At 42.8% G+C, this 11,918-nt stretch overlaps 2 protein-coding genes across 2 annotated transcripts; one reads left to right on the plus strand and one right to left on the minus strand.

The window, feature by feature from the left end:
* Window positions 1-294: 294 nt before the first annotated feature.
* On the minus strand, window positions 295-5,094 carry LOC130110721 (serine/threonine-protein kinase NIM1). Its single transcript, XM_056277902.1, has 4 exons — window positions 5,073-5,094; window positions 3,117-3,416; window positions 1,930-2,198; window positions 295-1,047 (listed from the first exon to the last, which is right to left on the minus strand). The coding sequence occupies exons 1-4, from the start codon at window positions 5,092-5,094 to the stop codon at window positions 295-297; spliced, it is 1,344 nt and encodes a 447-aa protein (XP_056133877.1).
* A 564-nt stretch (window positions 5,095-5,658) lies between these two features.
* pole4 (polymerase (DNA-directed), epsilon 4, accessory subunit) lies at window positions 5,659-11,632 on the plus strand. Its single transcript, XM_056277759.1, has 4 exons — window positions 5,659-6,022; window positions 6,274-6,358; window positions 10,259-10,300; window positions 11,349-11,632. The coding sequence occupies exons 1-4, from the start codon at window positions 5,777-5,779 to the stop codon at window positions 11,360-11,362; spliced, it is 387 nt and encodes a 128-aa protein (XP_056133734.1). The 5' UTR covers window positions 5,659-5,776; the 3' UTR covers window positions 11,363-11,632.
* The last annotated feature ends 286 nt before the right edge of the window (window positions 11,633-11,918 follow it).

Below are 11,918 nucleotides of genomic sequence, written 5' to 3' on the forward strand. Positions count from 1 at the left end.
AAACATAGGGACACAAAGAGCCATGGACATCTATAGCTCTGACAACGACTCCAAGAGGATAAATTCTGAGTCTCATCACCAGCCAGTCAGACTATAGCTTCGTCTAGTCAGAAAGGCACGAACTGAGGAAGCCTCTTGGATGAGAGGCGAAACGTCTTCACGGATATACTATATACTATATACCAACACTTGATTCAACTCCTTTGGATACACATGCTCATTTGCATTTCATAAAGTAGGGTGCTTGGGCTCTACCAAAGCAAGTCCATCGTCCCTTGTCTAAAGTATCACTGTCTATAGTATAATACACACAGCAGACGGGTTGTGTTTCTCTACAGCTGCCTGAAACCAGTTCCTCTGGGGCCTGTACTCATTTGGGTAAGGCTCAGAGTAACCCATTGCCTCCACTGATCTTCGCTTCTGGACCTTGTGGAGGAGGATCCTGTAGGTCCCTGTCAGAGGGCTCCTAGAGTCTGTACAAGGATTGTTCTGAAAATGGACTGCCAACATGCCCAGTTCAGACAAAGAATTCTTCACTTCCTGTTCCTCCATGCACAGAGCCTGGGAAACCTGAGCCAAATGTGCCGGGCACAGGGGCAAGGGGGCATACGGCCGAGGGTACTCAATCCCCTTCAGCCACTTGCTGCTGGTGATCTGGGTAAGAGAGGAGCGATTGGCCGGCATGGGACACAGTATGCCCTTAATGACCTCCTGACACTGCTCGGACACATAGGCAGGGATACTGTAAGCTCCCTGGAGGATGCAGCGCTTCAGCCTCCCAAGGTTGTCCCCATGGAACGGCATGTTGGCTGTCACCATGAAGTACAGCAGTATGCCCATTGCCCAGATGTCAGAGTATCGGCCAATATAGCCTTTATCTTTGAAGAGTTCAGGGGCAGCATAGGGCGGCGAGCCACAGAAAGTGGTGAGGAACTCGTTGGGGCCACTTTCAGTGCTGAACCCAAAGTCACCCACCTTGATGCAGTAGCTGGTGGTGTAAAACACGTTCTCTGCCTTTAGGTCTCGGTGGATGATGTTGTTGTCATGCTAAAATAAGACAAAGGTTAAAAAAAGTCCTTAAACCTCTATATTGGTCTTTGTAGAACCAACTGATTTTTAATATAGTCTTCCTCATAGCCTCATAGCCTCATGGCCTCATAGCTTCATAGCCTTCCTATATTGATAGCATGTACACATTTTCAGCTGATCTAAAGCACTGCTCGCACTAAGAAAGTTCATTAAGAGTTCATAAATCACCTTGTAGAAGTCTTTCATTCATGGAAAAGAGTATTAAAGAGATAATTAACTGTAGATCATTTAGTGAGTAGGCTGATATCTACAGGTCAAAAACCATGTAAAGGTTCAAACAATTGCAGGCTGGTCTTGGTACTCTGTGATGTTAGCACAACAGAATAAACAAAGCTGCAGCTATTAATATTAATAATGGCTCTGTTGGATTGCATTGACAAACAGACAGACAGACAGATAGACAGAGCCATCACTAACAATTGTCAATAGTACTGTCAATGATGGTTCTTTGGTGTGAATCCAACAGACCCCTGCAGCTGTGTTTATTCTGCTATGCTAACATCACAGAGTACTAAGATCAGCCTGCCATGTTTTTAACCTTGGGGGCATCTGGGTAGCATAGCGGTCTATTCCGTTGCCTACCAACACAGGGTTCTCTGGTTTGAATCCCTGTGTTACCTCCAGCTTGGTCAGGCGTCCCTACAGACACAATTGGCCGTGTCTGCGGGTGGGAAGCTGGATGTGGGTAAGAGTGGGGTAATTGGTTAATTACAATTGGGGAGAAAAATGGGGGACATTTTTTTTAACCTTTACATGGTTTTTAACCTGTAGATGTCAGCAGACTCACTAAAATCCTTTGGTGTTTAAAGAGGCACATCCAGAAAGGTTGAACAGGCTCACCATGTGCTTAATGGCTGAGATGACCTGGGAGAAAATCAGTTTACTTTCCAGATCGGTAAACTTCCCCCTAGTGGTGACACGGGAAAACAGGTCTCCACCGCTGCCATACTCCATCACCAAGTACAGTTTCTTGCTGGTCTCCATTACTTCGTACAGCCGCACCACATTGGGATGGCAAAGCTTCTCCATGCAGTTGATCTCTGTGGAAAACAAGGACTGGCTTTTCTTGTCCAGGCGTAGTTTGTCCATGATCTTTACAGCTACTCTCTCTGAAGCAGGAGAGAGGAAGATTAGAGGTTACTGAGGCTGATAAGAGGAACGGGGGGTTAGGGAGGTTGAGGCATAAAAGAAGAAAGGTCAGAATGTGGTCATGGGATAAACTGCAGAGGATCAAACAAATGAAAAAGAGGGATAGATATCAATGTGATATGATGAGGAAAGGGCAGAGTGAAATCACCATAGCAACTGGCCAAATCCAGTTGAAAGTCTGAAGTAGTGTTACTTAAAGTATGGCAAAAATTCGGCTGAGAACAACTATCCCCCCTGTAAACATCATTACACAACTGTGCACACACACTCACACACAAACTACACACACTTACACTCACAAGCATGTGACACACGCATTAATGTGTAGAAGCATGGCTAAATGCAGTTCCTCTCTTGTGCATTATTTCCCTAAAGGTATCTCAGCAGAAATTAAAGACAAGATGCTGCAAATCATGCCATGAATTCATGGCTGGGGGTGGAAGAGATTTTGGGATGATCAGAGAGGATTATTCAAGCGACTACTCCAAGTCTACTGGCATGTGTATTCACATGTGTATTCCCTAAGACTGCCCTGGAATCACAATGTGTGTGTGTGTGTGTGTGTGTGTGTGTGTGTGTGTGTGTGTGTGTGTGTGTGTGTGTGTGTGTGTGTGTGTGTGTGTGTGTGTGTGTGTGTGTGTGTGTCGGGACAGGCTCAAGATTCTGTGCAGTCTACACTGCAAGAGTCAGTAAATCACAAAAAGGAAAAGTTTAGATTCAAATGTTTTAAGGAAAGAAATTCCGGGGAAATATTTGAATGAACAGATAAATAAACAGAAAAATTGACAAGAATTGTTGAACATTTCTTTTTTTCAGCAGTGGAACACATGATTAGTGAATCTGACAACCACCACAGACACATCTCACCAGTTCTTTACCTTTGGTCAAGACGTGGACACCCAGCCTGACGTGCGAGAAGTTGCCCTCCCCTATCTCCCCCCGTAGCTCATAGAAGCCGATCTGCCGGCCCAGCATCAGGTCATTGACAACCCTTTCGTTGTGGGTCATGTTGTAGAGAACCCTCTCAAATGGAGACCCGCTCATCTTCTCTGCTTGGCTCAACTCAGGGATGATGTATCCTGGAGGTAACAAGGGCTTGGCTACCTTGTCCACAGGGGGAGCCTCACACTTGGACTTTTTGCTCTCTTTGCGTTTTGCCCATAGTCTTATTTTAATGGCTTGAGAAAAAAAAATCAAGAGACAACTGAAGAATCTGCAAAATGATTTCAAAATATCTCTTTGACTCAGTGCAGGGGTTTAGTTTTCATTGTCCACCCATCCAACCATTATCCAAACAGCTTATCCTGCTCTCAGGGTCACGGGGATGCTGGAGCCTCTCCTAGCAGTCACTGGGCGGCAGGCGGGAAGACACCCTGGACAGGCCGCCAGACCATCACAGGGCTAACGCTAACACACACACACACACACACACACACACACACACACACACATTCCCACCTAGGGACAATTTAGTACGGCCGATTCAACTGACCTATATGTCTTTAGACTGTGGGAGGAAACTGGAGCACCCGGAGGAAACCTACGTAGACACGGGGAGTACATGCAAACTCCACACAGAGGCCGACCCGGGATGACCCCCAAGGTTGGACCAGCCTGGGGCTCGAACCCAGGACCTTCTTGCTGTGAGGTGACAGTGCTAACCACTGCGCCACTGTACTGCCCCTACTTTTCATTGTAATAAGTCCATATTGCAAACTAATGTGTCAGCAGCACCTTCTGTATGGGTTATAAGTTACTGAATGCCCTGTGTTACATAACATGCAGTCATAGACATCAGATATTTGATTACAGAAATAAGAGTTTAAGTATTAGTTACATGGAAAAAATTTGAAGTGAACAACGCTATTAGAGGTAGAAAGGTCAGCCAAAGTCTCCTATGTTATGGTTAACTGTTGCAAGGCATTTTGTGTGTGTGTGTGTGTGTGTGTGTGTGTGTGTGTGTGTGTGTGTGTGTGTGTGTGTGTGTGTGTGTGTGTGTGTGTGTGTGTGCAGCCTGTCCAGGGTGTCTCCCCACCTGCCGCCCAATGACTGCTGGAATAGGCTCCAGCATCCCTGTGACCCTGAGAGCAGGAAAAATGGTTCAGATAATGGATGGATGTCTATCTAGTGTTTATATTGGATTTCTTTATATCAACAACCTAAAGACTAACACGGCCTCCCCCCTAATCCTTCTTCCATGTGATGTAGATTTATCTCTTGATAGACCTTATTTAGCCTGATCAAAGTCACAGATCTGGCAACACTGCTGTGGCAGGATTATAGCCCTGCTTTTAGACATAGTATTAGTGGGTTAAGTCTGAAGGTTAGAACTATTTATATTGTTGTGCGTGGCAGATATGCTAACTAGATCACTATCATAACATGGTATAATAGAGCTGTCATATCGTTTAAGATATGTTATGCAAACATAATTACACCATAACATGACATCAGACAATGTATTACAGACTCTTATACATACAGAGGAACGGTGTCAATTAAAAAAACTTAAATAAAACTTAAATAAAAAAAACCTCGTGCAGTTTAGTCTTTTTGTAAGTGGTAGCATGGTATATTTAAGGTTTTGATACACCTATAAACTTCATTTCCATTTGGCAGTCACACACATATACATATATATGTGTGTATGTATGTATGTGTGTATATATATAGTCTGCATTTTTAGACTTAAAACTTAAATTTGGACAGTTTTTAAATGTACATGAAAACATTAAGCTCATCATATGAAGTAGGCTAAATCAAGAGAAGAACAAAATGGGTTACAGCTCTATGACGGTTTTTGGAACGATATTCTAAAAGGAGTTGAATTTTACCTGGGAGCTGCGGATCCTTCATGTCTCTCCAGTGTGGCTCCTGGCTGACTGCGACAGAAAATCTGAATGAAGCCTCAGAAGACTAAAGCTCCCCTCACTGCCACTCTGGTAATCCTATTAACAGACTGTATTAATGCCAATTAAGTTCTCTGACAGACAACGATGAAAGCTGCTGCGCTGACAATTCTAAAAAAAAAGAGAAAAAAAGCATAAACCAGCATACAACTTTCGATTACGAATGGGCCAATAACTGCTGAATGTAATTTTGAATTTTGATCAATTTTGCAGAATTTAAGTGGGGAAAATTTATGTGAAATAGTTTTAATTTTCCATAAATATGAGTTAGGATCGATGGTACACTACACCAATTTTTATTTATAGACTTATGTAGCGTTGATAATGCAGAACACTGTGTTCCCGTTTAGTTATCTTGAATGTCCCCCAAATGTTGGCGCGAAGTACTTTGATTGGCATTTAATTACAGCCAATAGTTCACTCGTACTTTGTAGTCTCACCAACTACCGATAAGGAACAGTTGGCGGGAGAGGAAGAGGCGGGCTTTAGAATTGCTCGGTTGACGAATGAGATCACGTCCCTGACGGAGCGAAAGGAGCACATGCTAGCTGCCGTAGTTTTGATATGTAAAAATAACCTGCAGCGATCCTTTGGGGTTTTGATGATTCAACTGTTGAAGAGTCGGAAGAATGGCAGCGACAGTGGCAGTGCCCGTCACACCCACAGAGTCCGACCCTGACCGATTTGTGAGTGAGGAGGACAGCCGAGGGAACGAGGCTGAAGAGGAGGGTGGTCAGCATATGGGCCCCGCTGCAGGTGTCACACACAGCCGTCTGTCCAAACTCCCTCTGACCCGCATCAAGGCGCTGATGAAAGCCGATCCAGACGTGTCACTCGCCAGCCAGGAGTCTGTCTTCATAATCGCCAAAGCGACGGTAAATTCCACATCGAATGATACTACAAAAGAAGTAAATGTTTATACCTTTGGCTGGCTTTAGTCTAGTCAGCCTATGCTAGCAAGTTGCATTACGTGTGGCTTATATGTTTTTACTCCATTCAGTTAGCGTTGCATCACTGTGTTTCCCCTGTCAAAGCTCACAGCAGTGCAGCTGATGCAGATGGACTGGCTGTGCGGTTGTGCTCCACCCTTGGGACAGATATGTGCCTTTAAACTCTTGTGTTGCAGGAGCTGTTTGTTGAGATGATTGCCAAGGATGCCCTAGTGTATGCCCAACAAGGCAAGAGAAAAACTTTGCAAAGGAAGGATTTGGGTAAGTTTTTGAAGCAATCTTTATATATATTAACTGTTAAATATGGACACAGGGTTGCTGGACAAGAACAGGGTCTGAGTATTACTCATCAAAATCCTGTCTCTCAGCTGGGACACCTGATGGACTGGGGTCCAACTTTGTTTTTTGGATAGGACTAGTGAAACACTCCAGTCAATAGACTTACATGTACAGAAGGCCTTTCATACAAGACAGATCTGTTTAATTTCATTTGTACATCTGTATGATGTAAATTATAGCTCACAAATTTGTCCTCTATGAAAGACCAATACTCAGGTGGTGTACATCAGGGTTCAACGTTAATTTCTTCTTCTTTTTTTTTTTTTAGAAATCTACTTGCCCGAAGTCGGTTTTACTTGCCCCTATACAAGTTGTTTTATTTATTAGCAGTTACCAAATAACAACAAAGACTATAGTTAACAGTCATTTTTAATCTTTATTTAAGTGAATGAAACATAACAACGATAGTGTCATAGATATGTAGCAACAAACATTCTTACATGGTATGACCCATCCCCCCATCCATCCCCCCTTCCTTCTCCCCAGAGATGGACTCATTAACTGTGAGTGATTGAGCAAGTGAACTTAACCGATTGTGAGTGAGTGAAAGAACAGGCAGATGTTTTGCATCTAAAAACATAATGAAACCATACAAATCTTAATTACACTCTACTGACAGCCATCTTTGTACAACACACTCCGCATTGAGATTGGCAACTGCTGGCATATAATGCTAATGTATAGCAGTTTCCACAATATTTTAACTGAAAGGTTGCTCCACCAATCTGTTTTAATGCACTTCATGGCACTGAAGCCACGCTCATAGGCAGCGGTGGATAGTGGGAGTACGAGGATCAGCTCAACCACCATCAGCAGGTTGGAGAAGATCTGTAGCTTATCAGGGTCTGTTAAAAAGTTTGCCCATACCTTGCTTTATTGGACCTGGGGCAGCGCTTTGATCACCACTTTTGCGCTTGGCCACTCCTGGTGCCTTGCCTGATCCGTGTCACAGCCCACTCTATCCAGTATGTCAGCAAAGTGGTCTGTGATGACACGGAGATGGTCTGCTCTGTAACTGGCCAGGCCTGCCTCCTCTGCGGGCCACTCCCTCGGGTCGAACAAACTCACAGCTGCCTGAAGAATCTTGTCAGTCTCCAGGTCCTTGAAACAGCTCCTCATGCTTTTGATGACTGCATTAAGGAGTTGGCTCTTCAATCTGTCAACATGAAATTTAATTTTAAGTAGTTTCTTTTGAAGGCAGGGAAAATGTGCAATTAAAACGTCACACAGTGAACACAATTGAGTGAGCCATTTTATGAACAACAGGCTAATTGAACTATATCAACAATGCTCTTATTTTCCCTTTTTCCATTTGCTACCTGTCGAATCTATCCCTGCTCTCCTGGCTAAAGCTCTGGAGCTACGCTGCATGGAACTGGCCCTCTGTGGAGTCCTGAAGAAAGCCTTCAAGGTTCTCTCTAGCTGCTGAGTGCATGCTCGTGAGCATGAGCAGTTCAGTCTCAAAGGCCTGTAAAGCCTTGGGGAGTGTAACATTGTCCTCCTGAAGCTTCAGACTTAGATTGCAAAGAATAACAATGTCACTAATACTAACACTACACTATACTACTCAGATCTACTACTCACTCTCAGATCCTCTTCTGCTCTCCAACTCGCTACACCATCGGCCTGCTTGACTACCATGGGGACTAGAGCCTTCAGTGGTTCTGCTCCCCCCCCCCCCGCCTATGTAACTCTCTCCCACAAGAAATTCGCAACATTGACTCTCTTTCAACCTTCAGATCCCATCTCAAAACGTACCTTTTCATACTGGCATATTCAGTCTGATCCATGCTTCATTGAGTTTTGTGCAGATGATGATTTTATACTTATCTGTTGTGTTAACTTTTTATTGTCTACCCTGCTTTGTTTTGATTTTACACTGTCTGATACAGTGCTGCTTGTTTTGTTTTGTTTTTTACTGTGTTCTGTAAGGTGTCCTTGAGTGTTTTGGAAGGCGCCCACAAATAAAATGCATTATTGTTATTATTATTATTATTACTAATCACTCAAAATAATACAGAGGAAAAAAACATGAAAAATTTTGACCAGCTCAAAACTTTTAGGCTATCCTGTAACAGGACCATAAACAGGAGGTGGCTGTAGTCCTTCAAGATCTGGACACACTGCTTGGCTCTCCCAATCATGTCTGCACTGACAGATCTGGATAAAGCACACACATCACAGTTATTCAATGATGAGAATACAACCCAGTAATGCAAACTGAAAAATAGATGACTCTTTGCCACAGCAAAGACTTGCCTGATTTCAATGGTGTTCTCCATATGTGCCAACACCACAGCATAGTCCTTCATGGGGGTCTGAAGAGATCTCTCCATATGCAGGAGCCACTGTGCCCCCCCCCCCCCCCCCAGATTGGTTAGCCTCCAGATCTTATGCTGGAGGACCCCATTAAGCGCTTAGAGCTCCCACTAGGCTTTGAGCAAATAGTGGTACTGTTTGTAGAGGTCTTTGAGGAGCTCAGTCATGAATGAAGAGAAGGATAAATTAGTATAGGCAATAAAACATTACTGGTTTAAACATACATTAATTTCAATCTAATTCATGCACTTACTTTACACTTACTTTCTTCATTCTGTCATCCCTGTTTATGGTATCCATGGCTGTGAGTTTTAGTCCATGGGCAGAGCACTGGATGTTAATGAAGTGGGGGACTTCTTCCCGGAGTAGAGTAGAAAAAAAGACAATGCATGTTAGAATTAATACTCCTATCTGTGCCACTGACTGAGGCATGGCGAGACAAACTGGAGTTGGTCCCTGGGTGCTGCACAGCAGCTGCTACCTGCTCCTAGCTACACAGCTAGGATGGGTTAAATGCTGAGCGTAATTTCCCCACAGGGATCAATAATGTATCTCAAAATAAAAAAAAATCAAAAAGATTCCCCCACGCCTCCTGACCATCACTGAGGCTTCATTGACTGACAGAATGACAAATAGTGTAACATTAGATAGATACTTGCCTTCGACAAGCCATGTCGGTATGGTACTGCGTACCCAGATCAATCCCATTCTTCTGTTGAAGAGCAGTCACACTGGAGTACGCAATGAACCACTGCACATTTTTTAAAACGTGATACGCTGTGGTGACCAGTTAAGCAATTACCTGATTTGCCTAAGCATTCATGTTTTATACAAGCACTGGCAAGACCCCAGAAGAGGGGTTGTTGGCAGCCGTCTTAGCTGCCATGCGGGTCAGATGCTATCGGCTCTTGTTATGGCACTCCAGCGATGTATTTTGGAAACTTGACGTGCATTTGAACAATGATCCCATTTTATCCGCCTTGCTCTCAAACTTCCGGCATACTGTGCAATACATAGTTGGAGTTTCGCCTACATCCTCTAATGCAACCCAACTAAACTCTTGTTTCCAGGATAATTTAAATACTCTTGCAATTCAGTTCATAAATTTTGTCTTTATCTGCCACCATTTTCTCATGAGTGACAAGTCTGACAGCCACGCATCACATGACTAGCCTGCTCAATTCTTGATTGGCCAACGGCACGTGCCAATACTCTCCGATGTGTGCAAGGGGAGGGGCTATACTGTGCCAGAGAACGAGAACATAATTTATGATACGACGCTGATAGAAAAAAATGATTAAAAAATGTTTTATTTTACTTTTTTGTTTTTAACCACTTGCCCCAGGCAATCGGGTAATCCTTATTGTTGAACTATTGGTGTACATGAGCCAAACACCATCTAAGAACCTCGTGTGTGACAAGAGACCCTGTGAATCAGTTTTGACACCTTCAGATGCTGCTGTCAATTTCTCCCTTATCCTTTTTGCCTTTTATTCTTTACAGACAATGCAATAGAGGCCATAGATGAGTTTGCTTTCCTAGAAGGTAAGTTTTGCCGTAGGCTTTCAGAATCCATAAGGGCTGCTGCATGCTTCAAACAAAATGCGGATTGAGGGGTCGTCTGCATCTGAAATGTTTTGTAACTTTCCAATATCTATATTCTGAAATCTATGCCTACTTTCTGCAGCAATTGGCCATGTGTGCTTTGGTGTGAAAGTGGGCAGGTTTTCAAGTGGTCTGCAAATTCTATCTGTTAATTCTTCACACAACTACTTCTGCCTATATGTATTCCATGTTGAGTACTCATCATGAGTAGCTTCAAGGAAAAACTCTCTGAGCGTATTCGCCTTTGTCCACATTTGTTTGACTCTTCATGTTGTGATTACAAAGACTTCCTCGCCCCTCTCTCTGTTGGATAACTTATTGTCACATTAGCTGTTTGGACTGACTTTAGCTGTTTGGAAAAGGTGTGGGTGAATTTGCTGCCCGACGTGGTCAGATGATGAGTTGAACAAACTAGCTCGTTTGAAGCATGTAGAAAGTTTAAGTGTCTTTTTACCCCACCAAGATGAATTCATAATCTTATTTTATCTTATCTAATCTTATTTTATTAATGCTGGCCCTGTTTCAGTGGTATCAACATTTTTTCCGGTCAAGGGATTTGTTTTAGTTGGGCAAGTGAAAAAAAAACTTGACAGTTTAGGCTAATACTTGACATTTAAACCAATTAGGTAAACCTGTTTACAAATGTTTATAAGCAATTTATTTGAGGGTCTTTGTTTCATTGTTATCCTATAGGTCATGAATGATTTGAAGTTTGTAACCTCTGATTTTATTTTAAGAGAAATACATTTTCTAAATGGCATTTTACCTTTGGACCTTGTACCTTGTCACTGATGAGACCTGACTGGCGCCACCCTCCTTCATAAGATCTGACTATATTGTTCACCACATGTTGTAACTTTGTGAAGAAAGTGCTGAACAAATAGAAGTTATTACCATCAATACATTCTGTCAAACACATGGCACATTAATACAAGTGTGTTTCAACAGTAAATTCCATTTGTAATAACTCTGTTTATTTTCTGTGCAGGCACACTCGATTAAATGTCATAAAGAGAGGAGAGACATTGATATTTGGATCCATCAGAAACCTTTTCTATTACAATGTTGTGATTCATTGTGGGAAAACTTTCTGCTAACTTTTTATGTCAAATTCTTGAACTGGACATTTGTAAGTGCTTCTTTTGTATACTGTGCCATTAAGTTTTTTCATACTCAACTGTTGATATATCAGTGGTTTGTCTTCTACTTGTGTGTGTGCGTGTGTGTATATATTTGTGAAATACTGCATTTGTGAAATAAATTTGATCTTGAAACTGCCGTATTAGTCATTTTAATTGTGCATCAGCACAGTGAAATCTCTTAGTTATAAATATTTTAAACGTGCTTTGTGTATTTCTACTTTACACGCAGTGCTTAATTTGTAAATCGGGAGGTCCCGGAACACACGCTGCTGTCCGGCGGGTCAGGGGGGAGAGAAAAAGTCACGGAACGCATCAACAAGTCCGCAGTGCCTGGGGCACACGGGACAACGTGCTAGGCGCCATCTGTTAAAACTAAACAAAGCTGTCATCACAAACAAGTCATTATATAGTTACAT

The sequence above is a fragment of the Lampris incognitus genome, chromosome 3 (assembly GCF_029633865.1).
Source record: "Lampris incognitus isolate fLamInc1 chromosome 3, fLamInc1.hap2, whole genome shotgun sequence".
NCBI classification, from domain to species: domain Eukaryota; kingdom Metazoa; phylum Chordata; class Actinopteri; order Lampriformes; family Lampridae; genus Lampris; species Lampris incognitus.